The sequence below is a fragment of the Hyaena hyaena genome, unplaced genomic scaffold, assembly GCF_003009895.1.
Source record: "Hyaena hyaena isolate Hyena2069 unplaced genomic scaffold, ASM300989v1 scaffold_647, whole genome shotgun sequence".
Lineage (NCBI taxonomy): Eukaryota > Metazoa > Chordata > Mammalia > Carnivora > Hyaenidae > Hyaena > Hyaena hyaena.
In genome coordinates this window covers 581706-599775 of record NW_024081281.1, presented here as the reverse complement: position 1 = coordinate 599775, position 18070 = coordinate 581706, and the positions used below count along the sequence as shown (strand labels likewise).

Genomic DNA, 18070 nt, shown 5'->3' with positions numbered 1-18070 from the left:
GAGCTTCCCTTTCATAGTGGATACGGACATAAATTCTGTCAAGTACAGGACCCTTTTTCACTCAACTATGCTGATTGTCATTCTTTTGTAAGGAAATATGAAATACGTCTTCACTGAGTGCAGTTGTATATGGCCCTAATCTTGAAACATTTGTTTAGATGGTCATTTGCATATTATCTCTTACCATGCCCACAATTTAGGTTGCCCATCTATCTGTAGGCAAACGCTTTGAGAATCACGGAGTCTCACGGAAAGATTCCTAGTAAGATTGGCATCTGCGTGCTTGAGTTTGAAGCTGACTCTGACATTTGTTTTTTTCTATGAACTTGGGAAAAAGTTTAAGAACATCTTCCTCAGAGCATTGTTATGATGATCAAATGATAACAGAGTAAGTTAAAGGGCTTTGTAAAGATTAAGGTGAATATAGGTTTCAGTCCGTCTTGTACACCATAACTCTTCGGTCTTCTCAGTAAGTGCGAACACTTGGAGGGCTCTCTCCACCCAGGCAGGCTGCTGGCACAAATACCACACAGTGGGTGGCTTATAAACAACAGAGATGTAGTTCTCACAGTCCTGGAGGCGCCAACAGATTCTACTTCCTGGTTCATAGCTGGTGTCTTCTGTAGTAGTTTCCTGTGGAGGGAGGGGCGAGGAAGCTCTCTGGGGTCTCCTTTATAAGGGCACTAATCCTAATGTAAGCCTAATCCTCTCCCCCAGGGTCCTACCTTCTAACGCAGTCACCTTGGGCATTGGGATTCAATATGAATTTTGGGGGACACAGCCCGTTTTGTACATAGCAAAGGGCTAATTTAGAAATGGGTATAACATTGAAAAATGATTGCTGCACTCTTTTTTTTAATGTTTATTTATGTTTGAGAGAGAAAGAGTGTGAGCAGGCAGAGAGAGAGGGGGAGACACAGAATTGGAGGCAGGCTCCAGGCTCTAGGTTGTCAGCACAGAGCCCGACACAAGGCTCGAACCTACGAACCGTGAGATCATGACCTGAGCTGAAGTCAGACACTTAACCGACCGAGCCACCCAGGCGCCCTGATTGCTGCACTTCCTGATGATGGAGAAGAACACAACACAGTGAGAGTTTCTGCCCCAAATGGATGCATTTCCTTATGAGTGTGTGTGTGTGTGTGTGTGTGTGTGTGTGTGTAAAATGAGGCAGATGGTGTTTTATTTGAGAAAAACATCTAGTGGTAAAAGTTGATGAATGGGTGAGTTGCTGGTTATTAGGCAGGGCCAGGGTCAGGACGTTGTGTGGCGAAAGCTGGGCTTTTTAGCCTTGTCTGGATCCATTTTATTTTGCCTGCATTCTTCCACCTTGGTTTTCCTTTTGGTCTTACGATCACGAATGGGTGCAGGGAGGGGCTCGTGACTGAGCTGCAGGTTCGAGACTGAAGTGACAGGTGCTCCGTGTCCCCTCCTGCTGACAGCGATGCAGAGCATTCCAGAGCTTTGAGCTGGAATTGTGGAGACAAACAATACATATTTGGTGAGAGTGTTTAGTAATTTTGTATACGCTTATAACAACACAAGAGCTAGTATTTATCAATCGCCCGGTACGTGCCTGGTGAGGTTATATTTTATTGACATATGTATCTCCTTTACTCCTTATCGCATCCCATGAGCAGAAATGTCGTTAGCACCATTATACGGATGAGGAAAGAGTATGAGATAAATTGGGTAAGTTACTCAAAGGTATAGCCAGTGATGGCAGAGCCTCCCACGGAGTCCAGATCCCACCTCATGCCGCGACCTGCCTTTTGCAGAGCACAGGTGGCTCACAAAAGCTAAGTAGCGGATGGTCGTAGGTGGTGCTGCCGGGCTGGCTCTCCATGTGCCCCCTAGAGTGGGTGGATGGGGACCTGAGGCTTGCTGCCCCGCCGTGGCTGACTTTGTGAGTCCTGTGATGGCCCCGGAAGGTCCAGGGCCTCTCCCGGGTGTGAAGCCTTCGGGCATCTGCGATTTGGGGAGACACACCGGGAGTTACCGGTTTCTCAAGTCTCAGAGTCTAAGCCCTTGGAGATCATTGGCCTCCGGCATCTGCTATTCCTTCGTTCAAAGATGTGTCCACTGCGTCCTTCCGTGTTCTCGGTGTGGTCCCCGCTGCTTGGAGAGAGACGTCACTTCGGTAGAGACCCGCACTAGCTTCTACTTGGGCTTCTCTGCCATCAGCGTCTTTTGTTTCCATTCAAGCCTTTATGCTATTTTCAGATTGATTTTATACAGGGACTTCCTGTTTGTTCAGTGTGCGTCGTGCTGGCTTTCCGGGCGGCCACTGGGCACAGTTTGCCAGCGTCCGTGCTCAGGCTGGACGCAGCCTTCCCCCACATCTCCCGCCCTGTGCTCCCCCCAGCCATCAGCTGCTTGTCTCGGTGCCCAAATCCCTTCTTCTTCTTCTCCACCTGTAAAACCTTTCCTGTCATTCAGAGCCTGCTGCTGGCTTCCCCCTGACCCTTCTGCCCCGACAGATCTCTTTTCTTCTCAGAATCTCCTGAATTTTGTGCTTGACGGTATCTTCTTTTTGATGGTGGAAGTTTCTGAATAGATGCTAAGACAACGGGGCCCATATTCTTTCACTTCTTTGATACCCAGCAAAATCTAGGCATGTGGTGGGCATGAAGTCACCCGCTGTTGACAGGTTTCTTTTTTTTAATTGTTTTTATTTATTTTTGAGACAGAGCATGAGCAGGGGAGGGGCAGAGAGAGAGGGAGACACAGAATCCGAAACAGGCTCCAGGCTCTGAGCTGCCAGCACAGAGCCCGACGCAGGGCTCGAACCCACGAACCGTGAGATCATGACCTGAGCCAAAGTTGGACACTTAACCGACTAAGCCACCCAGGCATCCCTGTTGACAGATTTCTCGTCTCTGTTTTAGAACTGAAGTCTGTTGCCTAAAATTAAGAAAGTCTCAAAACTACCCGGGTATACAGGGAAGTGCTGTGATTTTAGGCTTCTTGGACACTCCCCCGCTGTGTTGAAGTCTGTTTTTATTTCTTCTTTTGTCTCGCCAGCAATCAAGGAGAAGTACACAGACTGGACAGAGTTCCTCATTCGGGATTTGACTGGCTCCCGGACGGCGCCCGCCAGCCTCCTGGAAGGTGTATGTATTACCGTTATTCAGTTATTCTGAGTCTGAAGTATCACAGTTACATGTGCACCTTTGCATACAGCCTTCAGCGGGTGCCTGCGTGTGCAGAGCGCTCTCTGCCCAAGTGGCCTCACCTCCTGTTTCCCGAATTGCTTCGGTTAATCTTATGGCGCTGTAGACTGTTCACCTGCGCCACGGTCAGCAAGTGGAGATTTTGCTTCACGTCCTTTGGTGGCAGTGTTAGGATATCTTTCCACTGCTCTGCACATTTCAGCCTCCATCCTATATTGGTCAATATAAATAAATATTCCTGTGGAATAACTGGTCGTAGGGAGGTGACCAGTTAGCATATGCGTGCTCTCGTATAGTCGCAGGTATCCTGAAAAGCGGTTCCCCTCACTGCTCCATTGGGGACGTATAACTTCATGATCATACCACACAGGTGTTACGGAATAACTGAACTCGCTTCCCCTTATGAAAACAAGAGAATTGGCTGATCATATTTCAGTGCGGTTAAGGTATTTTTAAGGCACCAAAGGAAAAAAAAATGGTTTAGTCTGCAATCCTGATGGTTCATTTGACAATAATTTCGTGATAAGGCATTTCAATATTTACAATAGAATAGAAGGAACAGTGGATTGTCAAAGCAATTATCGAGTTACCAAATCTGTTTGAAAAATGCGTCCCCAAACAGGGAACACATAGTAAATAACAAGGAATACGATGTGGATTTTGATGCTGTCATTATTCTCTTAACGTTAACTGTACATTTTCTTGCTCTTGTAAATGACACTGACTTATGGAGCAGTGCTGTCTAATATATAGTTATCCGGTTTTGTGCTGTGAAGATTTTGCCTGATGTATTTGCTTATCTTAATGGTTCTCGATTTAATTGTTTGGTTAACAAATCAAAATGATGGTTCTTCACCCTTTCAGAAGGACAAATTGTCTTTCTCTGTTCATTGTTTTTTTTTTTTTAAACATATTTGCCCGCAAGGCTGACTGAACAAACACCCTTTTCGTGTGCTAACTTATGCTGAGAGGGTTGCTTATATGGGGCAGTAATTCTATATATTCTCTAAACTATTGGGTCAAGTGTACAAATAAATTTACAGTAATTGTCCAATGTAGCTGAGCATTAAATGTGTAATAAACGTGCCATCTACACGTATTCACTCAAGTATGAGAGTCTTCACATTAGAGTGGTAGCTCTTTTAAGATAAATCTGTTGAGTTACAGTATAAAGGGACATCTCCATAGCGGATAGATCTGTCTATGGGAAAAGTAGATATTTAGCTACCACATATTTCCTAGCTCGAGGCAAATTTGGTGTAACTCTCCTTAAAAGCATGCTTATTTCCAACAAACCCGGTTCTATCTGGGAAGGGTGATTTGTTTGGTGAGAACCGAGCGCAAACTGTTATGTTGTTTACTTGTGATTCTCGCTGGGCAGAGGGCTGGTGGGATGGGCATGTGGAGGGGGGGAGTGCGCAGGGGAGGGGCTGTGGGTGTGGAAAGGATGGGGGTGGAGGGAAACAGCAGACTGTTTGCCAATAGCTTGGATGATGGTGTGAGAAGATATTATCTTCTGCTGTCATCTGTTTCCGTAAGAACCTTAAAGTAAAGTTTAAAATAAGGAGTTTTGCTTCTGTTTAAACAGCCTCTGCGAGGGAAAGACCCTATAGACCTCATTACAGTTGATTCCTTAATAGAACTTCAGGATTCTCAGGACCCTTTTCAGTACTGGATAGTTAGTGTGATTGAAAATGTTGGAGGAAGATTACGCCTTCGCTATGTGGGATTGGAGGACACTGAATCCTATGACCAGTGGTTGTTTTACTTGGATTACAGACTTCGACCAGTTGGTTGGTGTCAAGAGAATAAATACAGAATGGACCCACCTTCAGGTAAGCTCCCGTGCTTTGGCTGCTGTGAGGTATTTTGGGAAAAGTGTGATGTTTTCCTCGATGTGTCTCTGGAGAATTCGTTTAGCTCTGTGTCATCTTTTACATACGTGTATGTGAATGTTGAGCCTTTTAACTTCAGGGCGCCTTCTATAGAAGATAGAACTCAAGACCTCAGGTAATAGTGTTCTAAAAGGAGACAGCAGTGGAGGCTGTGGTGACGGTAATCTAGTTCCTTTGGAATTCCTGGTTCACAGATGAAAGACATAGTGGATTGGGGCTTGATCATATTCTCCCTTTTGATCTAGGAATTTTGATGGTCTTGGAAGTAGGTTCCCTAATCTCTGTCTGTCCATACATCCTCTATCCATTCATCTACCCACCTACTCATCCACTCACCCACTCACCGTCTCATCCGTTCATTTATTCATCCATCTCTGTTCATCCATACCTTGCCCCTCATCCATATCCCTTCCTCCATCGGTCCATCTACCTGTCCATCCACTTACCTACCTATCCATCTGCTCACCCATCCCTTCACCCTCCCAGCCTCCCACTCACTTCCCATCCATCCATCCATCCATCCATCCATCCATCCATCCATCCATCTGAATATCTAAACCAAGTGCTTATCGTTATATAATCTGTGCTGACCTGGAAATGGCAAAGAGAAAATCATCATATGTTTTTTCCCGGCACATCACGGGTATTAATTAGCTTCAAAGGCACTGTCGTATGACTTTCCACAGGTGTAATTGGATAGAACAGTGCATTATGCTTCCTGACATACTTCATTGGGTGAAAATCTCACTGTTCACAAACTAACCATTCTGGAATGTTTACTATGTGCCACGTGATTTTACATCTACTGTGCTATTTGTTTTGATTACCAAAAAAAAAAAGTGCTGCATGTTTGATGTGAATATTTCCATTTCCAGCAGAGAAAATTTGGGACTGAAATTAAGCTACTTGGTCAAGGTCATGCTCCCCATTTCTTCCTGTCCCTCCTGCTTGCCCATACCAGCCTTACCATTTTTTAATGGTTGTCCTCAGAACAGCAACAAAAAATGTTGGGTCCTTATGGAATTAAAGATGGCAAGGTAGAAATATTAATGTCTCCCAGAAATTGCTGTTTTTCATCCTAGTCAGTTTCACCAGGTATATTGGAAGTAAGGAGCCAAATCTTTTATTAAAATTGCCAGCGATCTCTTTTCCTGCCATATTAGATGCTAGTGCTCATCCTGAGTACGTGGAGCCAAGGAGTTCATGTTTCTCCTTTCTGTCCCTCAAGGGCTTTGGTTGGAAAAAAAAAAAGAAGTTCTTGGTTCTGTATGTCATGTATTTGCATTTATGTTGAGTTTGACAGGCATGTAGGCACATAACATGGTATTCTATTAGTATTCTTGTTGTTACCGTTTTGAGAAGCAGCCAAGAAATCCAGTTATACCCTGAGTAATTTTGGACTCTTTGCTGACACAGGGCCTGTCAGTGTTGAGAAAAGATCTAAGCTCACATTTGCCTTGGGATTCATAACCTGGCAGGAGAAATTTACTTTGTGTGGGGAGTTGAGTGTGTAAATCTTAGCTTCGTGTCTAATTGCTTTATAAATTTTAGGAGATCCCTATATTTGCCACTGTGAACATTTATAGCAAAGCAAAGGATTATTCCTTAGGTTCTGTGCACTGTTCCTTTGCTGTGGAGTCTGGGAACTCATACTCAAAGGCAAGAATAATGGAAAGTGTCACCATAGAAACTTAGGAATTTTTTGCACAGGAGCTCTCTCGCTCTCTTCCTCTCTCTCTTAGATAATTTAATGTCTTCATAAGAGAAGAATAAATTGTTTTTACTGGTCTTAGTAAATTTCTGGACACGAGGTGTCCATTCCACCCAAGAGTTCGTGGGTGTCCTTAAAGAATTTAGAGAAGGCATTCATTGTTAAGAAGCTATTTTCTTAACACTTAAATTGTTAGCGAGAGAGGTTTTGCATGGGTGGGGGGGAGGAGAATAAGAGGCCAAAGGACACGCCAAACGTGGCTTTCAGTTCTTCAGATGCAGGCGTTACAAGATGAAAACGGGGTCCCATTGCCTCATTCAGCAGAACAACACCTGGGGTGGCGATTATTTGATTATCCGTGTTTTGTTATTTTTTCAAAAGTTTTTACTTAAATTCCAGTTAGTTAGCATACAGTTTCGTATTAGTTTCAGGTGTACAGTTGTACAGTTGGTGATTCAGCCATTCCATACGTCCCCGGCGCTGGTCACGACAGATGCATCCTTTATCTCCGTCACCTGCATCATCCGTCCCCCACCCACCTCCCCTCTGGTGACCATCAGTTTATTCTCTATAGTTAATAGTCTGTTTATTGGTCTCTTTCACTCTCTCTCTGTCTCTCTGTCTCTCTCTCTCTCTCTCTCTCTTCCTTCCCTCCCTCCCTCCGTCCCCCTCTCCTCACTTTGGTTTTTGTTTTGTATATTAAATTCCACAGATGGTTGAGATCTTACGGTATTTGTCTTTCTCTGAAGTGGCTTATTTCACCTAGCATCACACTCTCTATCTCCATCCATGTTGTTGCAAACGGCAAGATTTCATTCATTTTTACGGCTGAGTAATACTCCATTGTATACACACACACACACACACCACATCTTCTTTATCCATTCACCTTGTGACGCGCACTTGGGCTGCCTCCCTCGTGGCTGCTGTAGACAACGCCGCTATAAAGCTAGGGTCCCTGTGTTTTACACATGCAAACAGAACTCAGTACTTTGGGTTCGTGTAAATTAATCTCAAGACCCAGAGTGACTTAAAACTTACATGGTAGTGCTCTTTCCTTAACGGAAATATACGTGGGAATAAAGTCTCAGACTTACATAAAAAGATTAGCTATTGTTCTTATTCCCAAACACCCTTAACTAGTTGGAAAGTGTTGGGTGGTGAGGGGCAGGAGGGAGATAGGGAGGTGTGGGGCGGGGGAGAGAGGAGCTATGCTGAGGGCGCCCTGGGAGTCAGCCCTGGGGTCCCCTGCCCCCCATGCCTCCCTCGCTGTGTCCCCACGAACACCACCGTCGCTGACACGAAACATGGCTCATCCTTCAGTTTTACTTATTCTTTCCACTTGTTAAAGGGCATGAGATTTCTCAACTGTCCAGTACACATGAAGGTAGAAATAAGGAATGGATAGTGGCCAGATAGTTTTCAAAAACTCCAGGAAAAGGGGCTGCTTGTATACCGTCCAGCAGAGAGAACGCGACGGTCACTGCGCCTCTCCATCTCGGGCCTGGGCTCGAACCGGAGACGATAGGTCGGGGCGGTGAGGATAGAAAGAGGGGACAGAGGCGCCCACGTCACACCCAGGGCTGTCCCGGGGCATGTGGGTGCTGACGGAGCAGGTCGCATCCAGCTTCGGTGAAGATGGAGCAGGAGAGGATGAAGTGCCAGGTGACGAGAAGGAGGGCAGCCACTGCCTAAAGTCCTTCGTGGTTCAGGCTGTGTCAGGAGGGGAATCCTGCCAGCAGGAGCCTTCCTTCTGCGCTGGGTGGGAGGCAGTCTGCGGCCAGACCCTCGCCCCTTCTCCGGCCACGCAGCCCTGACACTGTACTCATCGAGTGGCTCTCCCGCACCTCAGCTTCCTCCGGCATCCACGGGGCTGCTAGGCACGTCCTGTCCTCGGGGAGCCAATCTTCCAGATGTGGCACTGGCCACCCCCTCGCTTCGTTCACAGTCCCGTCGTGAGGGGATTCAGTGACACTCTAACTGAACACCTGTGTCTGATTTTCTGCTGTGTCCCCAGTGCCTGGTGTGGTACCTGGCACCTCATAGGTGCTCAGTGAGTATTTGTCCAGTGCACTGACTGGATAAAAAGTTGGGTATGTCTTAGGGAGCAAGGGAACCAGCCACGTCCACCTTCCAGGAGCCAAATGATTGTTGGGGATCTGGAAGCCAATCTGGGGACCTAGAGTGAAGATGCCCCCAAAATGGCAAGGGCTGTGCTGTCCTCTTTGTCCCTGATGGGTGAGGGGAGCTTTTCAAAACAGGGTCCGGTCAAGCAGAGATGGTCTTTGTTGATGTGATCTGTTCTTTAGCCCCCGCATGGCCCCAGGACCCACCCCACGCATGGGAATGTGGTCTGTGGTGTGATTTTCGTTCCTCTAGAAGAGGTCACGTGTGACTCAAGCTCCAGGAGGCTGGCAGAGTCGGAAGAATGTGGACTTGGAGCCAGGGCCCGAGTTAGCTGCTTCTGCACTCCGTCCCTCGCTACAGAGCCCTGGGCAGCCCCTCTACTTCCCTCCTCTGTCAAACAGGGGTAATGGAGCATTTGCTGTGTTGTGGGGTGTTAACAAGATACCGTGAGTGATGGGTGTTTTCTAGGTATTCAGTCTGTGATCAGAGTTTCATGGTTTAGTTGGTTTTCTAGGAAATTTGAGAAGGCTGTGGAGACCAGGGGTCTCTTAGAGACCCCCCCCCCCCCCCCCCCCCCCTGTCCTCATATTTCTGGATGTTCAGAAAGCAAGGGAGACTCTTACATGTTGTCGCAGAAATGAAGGACCAGAAGCTTTCCAAGGGCTTTGGCATCTCTCTCTCTCGATGTTTTTCCATATATATATATATATATATTTATTTTTTTTTTTTTTTGCCTTCACAATCTTTATGGCAACCATTTTTTTTCTTTCTCTTCCTTAGAAAGTTTCTGAACTATTTCTTAGTCCAAAGATGGTTGTCGCTTTCTGTATTAGTTAGCCCAGACAGCCATACAAAATAAGTGAGGGGCTTAGATGATACAGATGATCTTCTCATGGTTTTCCCGGATGCGAGTCCAAGATGTGGGTGTTGGTAGGGTTGAGTTCTGGGTAGAGCCCACTTCTTCATCTGTGGGTACCCCCTTCTTTACGTGCACATGGAAAGAGAGAGAGACAGAGCTGCGGTGCTAATCTCATCATGGAGACCCCACCTTTACGATCTCATCTAACCCCAGTTACCTCCTAAAGGCTCCATCTCCAAACACCATCCCATTGGGGGTTAGAGCTTCAACACACTAATTTTTAGGAGATACCAGTATTCAGTCCATAGGCTTCCCTAGCATCTGTAAACAAGCACAGATCAGTCTTTGCTCACTGGTGAGACAAGGAAGGAGTGGAGGTCATAAGGTGCATCAAAAGGGGGATCACACCCTCCAGTCTGAGGTGCGAGCTGGTGGTCTTCTGCTCCCCTCCTGTGTTCTGCAGCTCTCGCCTTGCCAGAGCCAGCCAAACGCTAGCCCAGAGTGTGAGCACCTCATTTCCATGTAGGCTTCTAGTTAAAGATGGGTCAGGCCAGATTTTAATTGCTTGTTACTTCCCTGCAAACAGAAATCGACATGATACACTCTATTAAATTACCTGCAACACAATCATTTTAAGAAAATGGTTTATGTTCTTTTAATGGTGCTATTTATTGTCCATAAACCTGCCAGTGTAACCAAGCGCCTCTCTGTCCTAATGAAACACACGCACGGAATATTGTTCACTGTTTATTGATACCGTTAGATGTTTAGCTTTTGCAGGTGGTTGAGCGTTCTGGAAACCACTGCATTTGTTTTTGTTTTTGTTTTTGTTTTTATATTAAAAATATTTTTTTTTTTACAAATAGTTTATTGTCAAATTAGTTTCCACATAACACTCAGTGCTCATCCCCACAAGTGCCCTCCTCCATGCCCATCCCCCCTCCCCCCCACATCCATCCGTCCTCAGTTTTTGTCAGCATTCAAGAGTCTCTCATGGTTTGCCTCTCTCCCTTTCCCCCACCATCTCCGCCCTTCTTCTCCCCCTTGGTCCTCCGTCAAGTTCCTCCTAATCCTCCTATACGTGCAAACATATGATATCTGTCCTTCTCTGCCTGACTTATTTCGCTCAGCAGAACACCCTCAAGGTCCATCCATGTTGCTACACGTGGCCAGATTTCATTCTTTCTCATTGCCATGTAGTTTTCCATTGTATAGATAAACCACATCTTCTTGATCCATTCATCTGTTGATGGACACTTAGGCTCTTTCCATGTTTTAGCTATTGTGGAGAGTGCTGCTATGAACATTGGGGTACATGTGCTCCTATGCCTCAGCATTTCTGTATCCCTTGGGTAAATTCCTAGCAGTGCTATTGCTGGGTCCTAGGGGAGTTCTATTGTTAGTTTCCTGAGGAACCTCCACACTGTTTTCCAGAGGGGCTGTACCCGTTTACATTCCCACCAACAGTGCAGGAGGGTGCCCGTTTCTCCACATCCTCGCCAGCATCTAGAGTTCTCTGATTTGCTCATTTTAGCCACTCTGACTGGCGTGAGGTGGTATCTCAGTGTGGTTTTGATTTGTATTTCCCTGATGAGGAGGGATGCTGAGCATCGTTTCATGTGTCTGTTGGCCATCTGGGTGTCCTCTTTGGAGAAGTGTCTGTTCATATCTTCTGCCCATTTCTTCACTGGGTTGTTTGTTTTTCGGGCATGTAGTTTGGTGAGTTCCTTATAGATTCTGGATATTAACCCTTTATCTGATATGTCATTTGCAACTATCTTTTCCCATTCCGTTGGTTGCCTATTAATTTTCTGGGTTGAAACCACTGCATTTGATTTTCACCTTTTGAGAGAGGTGTGCCTTGCCACGGGGTTAAATTCCATTTCAGGGCTTAATCTCCTCAAAAGGATGACCGGGAATCATAAGGTCGTAGGGCAGAGACAAAAGTCGCACGGAACCTGGGTTTCTTAGTCGGTTCAGGCTTCTCTAGGAGAACACATACCACAGACCGGGCATTTATTTCTCCCAGTTCTGGAAGCTGCAGGTCTGAGGATCCGGCGCCCACAGATTTGGTGTCCACTTCCTGGGTCACAGGCAGCCCCTCTTCTTGCATGTGGTGGGAGGGGCGAGGAAGCTCTCTGGGGTCTCTTTGATAAGGGCGCGAATCCCGTTCGTGGGGGCTCCCCCCTTTTGACCTCCCAAAGGCCTCACCTCCTAACCATCACTTTGGGGGGAGGATTCCACCATGACTTTGGCGGGGACCATGGAGAGCAGAGCATCGGGCTTCCGTTTGGTGGGAGAGAGATCGCATCAAGAAGACAGATGGCATGGTGGGCGCGGTGGCGCCCCGCCAGTGTGTGTGGCCACCTGCCAAGTGCCACAGCGGGCGGTGAGCATCCCTGCCGGGGTCTGCACATCACCTCGCTCTGTTCCGGCAGCCTGGGTCCAGCCCCGGCCAAGTGGGGCTTTTGCTCTGGTCTTGCGTAGTTTTTTGTGACCCACTCTTCTCTTCCCCTCCTCTCTGTCTCTGGAGCTCCCCAGCCCCCGACACCGCAACACACGACTGGGGGGGCTCAGGCACCTACACGGTGGGCCTTCTCTTCCTTTTCTCACTCTGCGGATCTTGTCTTTGACAGTCGCCTTCCTTTTTCCTGACTTGGCTCTCTTTTTACCACTGTGTCAGGGTTGGACTCTGTTGACCAGCTTCCAGGTCTCCGGGACGGTGAATTTGTTCCTGCCTCACTCAGGAAGTGTAGGCTCTTGTGCGTCCTTTCCCTCCTGAGCCTCCTGACCTGCTGCACTTGGGGTCCTCTGGCTTGGCTTCCTTGAGCAATTGCCTCCCTCTCACCGAGGCTTTAACGCAGTGCCCCCGAGCCGAAGCATTGCTGTGTTTCAGGGGATCCGTCTCCTCCTCATGGGGCTTATAAGGCTGTGAACTGGCCCCTCCTCCTCCTTTGTGGGACCCTGTGACCAGCGCTTTCTCCCTCAGTACCCCCTCCTTAACTGTGGATGTTGGACAGATCATTCGTTCATTTTCTGGGAGCCCACTGTGCCCCTCCCAAATACGTCAGATACATCTATCCCGTACATATATGTGAAGAAGAATCATTTTCTATTTATGTTCTCATATAGAAATGCCAAATTGGGGGAAAAAATTCCCCAGAGGTAGAAGAGTATAAATAAAATGTTAGGAAGGATTGTACACAGTACACACAGCAGAGCCTGTCTGGTCGTTAATAACGCTTGATGTGACTTTGCGTAACTGACAATGAGCCACAGTGGGCCGAACACTGATAACTTGACTCCTTCGGCAGAATCTTTCTTCTCTCATAATGATGGTAGCCTGAAAAGACCCGATAAACTGCCAAAACACAGGAGCTCGGGCTCAAGGTGAATTCAGAAGCTGTGGGCTTCGAAATATATGGCTGTGTGCTGAAACACAGACATGCAAGAAATTAAAAATATGGCCCTGAAGGTTTAAAGTTGCCTTTTAACTGTGCTTAAATTCATATTCATGTCCTAACTGTCTGTCTGGAGTAGGCCGGGCTGATATAGGGAAGGCATAAACATATCTCCCTTCAAGTGAGTGCTTCTGCAAATCCTGTGTTGATAAGGTCTTAAATCCGTGGAGATCAGATCATAAAATTCCCCTGCAGTTTCAGCAATCGGTGAACACAGGGCTCAACAAATTTTTTCTTTCTGTTTTGCATTCAGCCAGAGTAACCTCCATTCGTAAATCCCTCCGTCCCACCCCCACCCACCCCCTGGGGGTAAAATATGGGCAACATGGGGTGTGTTAGCAACATTTCAAGTGTAAATATTAGACGTGGTTGGTAAATTTTAATTTGCCTTTTAATAATGTTCTGGCTCATGTGGGCTATTTTTAGCATAGGAGAGCTTAGAGGTATAGTGAAAAATATTCTGTAATAACTGAAAATGCCAGACGAGCATCGGGTCTGGTTTAGAAACGGATCCGATCTTAGATTTTCTATCAGTGGATATGACTTCCCAGGTGATACATGGGATTTGGGACAGCAGATGAGTGAAGATGGTTGCTGATGTGAGTCCTGCCATTAAATCGCTTACGGGATGCACACAAATGTTCCCTGAAGGGCCCTAGTAAGTTTAGTATTCCTTTCTGATAGCAGAGTCTCAAATTGCTCTTTAACGTCAGAAAATCCCTTAGTAGGTGGCCTTTTATGCGAGCAGGGTGTGAATACTTGCGGTTGCTGAGTGCGCCAGTGGCTCTGAAAAACCTGGGAAGTAAAATTCAAGGAAGAATCATCCAGTACACTATGTGGGTCCTTAACATGCCTCTGTGGTTTGCTGTTGATACAGAAATCTATCCTTTGAAGATGGCCTCTGAGTGGAAGTGTGCTCTGGAAAAATCCGTTATTGATGCCGGAAAGTCTCCTCTGCCGATGGAAGTGTTTAAGGTAAGACGTCGTCGGTCCGTAGCGACTGGCTTATTCTTTCTAAAGCCACGCAAGTTCCGGAGGGAAAAGTTTCTTACACCGAATCACTCGCCACGGTTGAGAAAGCCAGTTTTGCGAAGCTCAGCCACTTTCCGTTTGAAACGTTCAAAACGTTTATCTGCGCGCTTCGGCTTTGCTTTGTGGCCTTTGCAGATTTCTCGTTTTATAAAATACTCATGGGTCTTCTGCGACTTTGCTGTTTTTCTCCGTAATGGGTTATGAGAGGGTCGCAACACCTGCTTTGCCCGCCTTCGCCCTTTACGGAAGGAACGAGGCGGACGCTGCGGGCCTAGTCTGGGTATTCGTTTGGTAAAGAGTTGACAGCAGTGCTCTCTGATGGGCCAGTTTCCCGATGGCCCGAGACACTTGCGTGAGGACCTGTTGGGCACGAGGCCCCGTAGGAGCTCAGGAAGGGGAAGGGCACACACCACTGCTGGGAAGGATTGCGGGTTCTTAACCCTTTAAAGTCCTGCCCAGCACTTAAGTGAAGGAGAATAGGAAGCTGTGGGCAGGGCTGACCCGTCTGGGCCAGAGGAAGGCCTCCAGCGGCTCTTCTCGCCCGGACCCTGGGTCCTGAGCGGTTCGAAGCATGGTCGCAGCCGGCTGGCAGAAACTGGAAAGAAACGTCCCCGTCCTGAGGGGACGTCTGTCTGCAATGCCGTCCGCGTCCTGTGTGGGGAATGAAGCGCGGATGGCACTTAGGCACCATGGGCAGGAGTCTAGGGCGCGGGCGGGCCGGGCTCTGTGCTGACAGCGTGGAGCCCGCTCGGGATTCTTTCTCTCCTCTCTCTGCCCCTCCCCTGTTTGCTCTCTGTTCTCTCAAAATAAATAAATTTTTTACAAAAAGAATAGGTTGTTAGCAGTAGTGATCATTGGCAATGAAACAGGATCTTGGGCATTTTTTTTTCCTACTTACTGAGCAAATACTTCTTTCCTCACCTCTACCTTCCTCCCTTCCTCCCTCGTTTCCTTCTTTCCTTCTTTCTTTTTGTTTTTTTTAAATTTATTTCAAGGAGAGAGAGAGAGACAGCGTGAGCAGGGGAGGGCCAGAGAGAGAGGGAGTCACAGACTGAAACAGGCTCCAGGCTCTGAGCTGGCAGTCAGCACAGAGCCCGACGCGGGGCTCGAACCCACGAACCGCGAGATCATGACCTAAGCGAAAGTCGGACGCTCAACCGACTAAGCCACCCAGGTGCCCCCTTCTTTCCTTCTTTCTTACTTTCCTGATAACATTCTCTCCTGGAAAAGATAATAACAGTAAAGAAAAGCAGCTTTTCCTTTCCCTGTCTGGCTCCACAGTCTCTTTGCTGCCCTCTGTCGACCCGGGCAGGTGATGTCCACTGCCGTTGCGGTAGCCTTGGTAATATTTTAAATGTATCAGTTGGGCCATGTCCCTCACCCTTGAAAACCTAGATTTTGTTTTGAAATACATTATACACATGTGAGGAGCTCAAAGAGTCATGGGTGAACACGGAATACGCACCTCCTCCCGTCTACACCTGGGAAGTCACCCGGGAGCCCTTCTGCCTGTCCCTCCCCCATGCCCTCTCCATGCTCTGCCTCGTTTCCTGGGGATCATTTCCTCGCTCTCTCTTCCTAGTGTTATTGCCTGTGTAGGTTTTCCTGTTACAAGACTGTTCTCCATGTCTTTTTGCTTAACTGAAGCTTCCAGAAGGCAAGGACCACGTCTTCCTTATTCAGTGTTGAATCCATTCAACCAGACTCCTTGGCTATAGTCGGACCCAGTAAATACTATCAAATATATGAACAAATTCTTGAAGAGACAGATGTATTTAATTCATTGATTTAAAATATTTTGAGTTGGGGCACCTGGGTAGATCAGTCGGCTAAGTGCCTGACTTCGGCTCAGGTCATGATCTTGCAGTTTGTGGGTTCGAGGCCCATGTGGGTTCGAGCCCCAGGTTCGAACCTGGAGCCTGCTTCAGATTCTACGTCCCTCCCCCCACCCCTCTCTCCTTCTCTCTCTTTCTGCTCCTCCCTGCTCACTCTCTTTCTCTCTCAAAAATGAAAAAGTTAAAAAAAAATAAAATTTTTTGCATTCATAGTGTCGATTCATTGGATATTCAGGTTTTTTGTTCAGAACTATGAATACTAAGACTCAAAAGGTAAAAACATTATTATCCTGATATGTTTTTAATTAATAATTTGCTAATTCATTAAACATTTACCTGAGCAGCTACTCTGCAAAATGCTATTGACCGGATACCAAGGTTTTATAATTTTCCTATGTTTTTGAAAATACAGAACCTTTTCCCCTCGCTTTCCTTTTTTCAGTGAGAATTCGGACTATTTTGATGGACTCCTTGAGAGTTATTATTGTACTCAGTGTTTTGTTCATGATGAGTAGTTACCTTAAGAGCAGATACTGAATATTTCCCATTTGTCACAGTGCGTCCCACAAGTCAGGACACACCAAGTGGGCATTTTGTAAATAAAAATGGGTTGAATTGAAATGATGTGTTTTTTTAAAAAAAAAAATAGGTTTATTTATCTTGAGAGAGACGGAGAGAGTGAGTGGGGAAGGGGAGGACAGAGAGACTCCCAAGCAGGCTCCACGCCATCAGCATGGAGCTGGATGCAGAGGCTCGAACCCATGAAGTGTGAGATCATGATCTGAGCTGAAACCAAGAGTTGGATGCTCCACTGACTGAGCCACGCAAGCACCCCCAAAATTAATGTTTTTAAAACTCATGAGGCACTTGTACGAATGTTTCCTCTTATTTCAGTCTGATGGAGAAGTGGGCAGTGTCACTTTCCTCTCCGAGCTTTGCACGGAGTGGATATTTATACGTTTAGTTTTGGCATCGTGAGAACAACCAGCGTAATCGTTTTCTAAGGGTGTTGGAATAAATTACCACAAAGTGGGTGGCTAAAAACAGCGGAAAGTTACTCTCTCACAGCTTTGGAGTCTAGACATAAAGACGGAGATGTTGGCAGGGCCGCGCTCCCTCGGAAGGGTCTGAGGTCCAGCCCGTCCTGGGAGTGCACCTTGGCTACGGTGGTTGCTCACGATCATAGCATCTCTTGGGTTGTGATGACTCATAACCCCGCTCTCTGCCTCCATGTTCACATGGGCCTCTGCCCTCTGTGTGTCTGTCCCAATCTCCCTCTGCCACTCCCAGGGGACGCCACCATTTGATTCTGGCCCATGCTGATGCACTGTGTCCTCTGCTTAACCTGACTACTTCCGCAAAGACCTTGTTTCTAAGGAAGGGCACGTTCCCAGGTCCTGGGTGGGTGTGAACGTTTAGGGGACACGATTCAGCCCAGTGTGGCCACATTTCACGCATGTACAGTAATTTATGAAATCCTAATGTAGTGCACTTCTTCCACAGGAGTAACAAAGCTCGGGGAATACACGTGGAGGCCACGGGTGAGGTTCATGCTGTCTTAATAGTTGCTTCGCCTTCACAAAAACAGGAGAGATTTTTTTTTTCCTCAAGTTTTTGGAAGTTTCCATGAGCAATATTCGCCGGTTGGCACAAAAAGAGAACTTCTGTGTGTTTTTTCCCTATGTTACTGTGGTTCGATCATCACTTTCTCAGCAGGCGGACTCACTTCTATTGTTTTCATTATGGCAAAAGGTATATATGTCTGGACTCAGTCATGAGTCCTCCGAGAAGCACATTGTTGAGGAAATTGCCGTAAAGTTCAGCTGTTAGGAGACAGCAGTCAAAGCAATGCTCATTTAGTGGCTAGAAACGAGCAGTTTCAAAGCGGTTCTTTATTCATCACCGTTGTTACACTTGAGATGAAATGGGTATTTGATGGAACGGATCTCATTAAGCAGTGGAGATGGTCACTCGAGG

The 18070-nt window shown here is 46.9% G+C and overlaps 1 protein-coding gene across 4 annotated transcripts in view; it reads left to right on the top strand.

Moving 5' to 3' along the window:
• The window catches only part of SFMBT2 (Scm like with four mbt domains 2), a 202600-nt gene that overhangs the window by 92540 nt on the left and 91990 nt on the right, over positions 1-18070 (top strand). For 3 of the 4 annotated variants that reach the window (XM_039216643.1, XM_039216642.1, XM_039216644.1), the window contains 3 exons: positions 3025-3113; positions 4762-5008; positions 14104-14201. In XM_039216643.1, the coding sequence (XP_039072574.1) occupies positions 3025-3113; positions 4762-5008; positions 14104-14201 (434 nt within the window). Of the gene's footprint in view, positions 1-3024; positions 3114-4761; positions 5009-14103; positions 14202-18070 lie in introns of those variants that run through there. The other variant, XM_039216645.1, reaches the window with a different exon arrangement.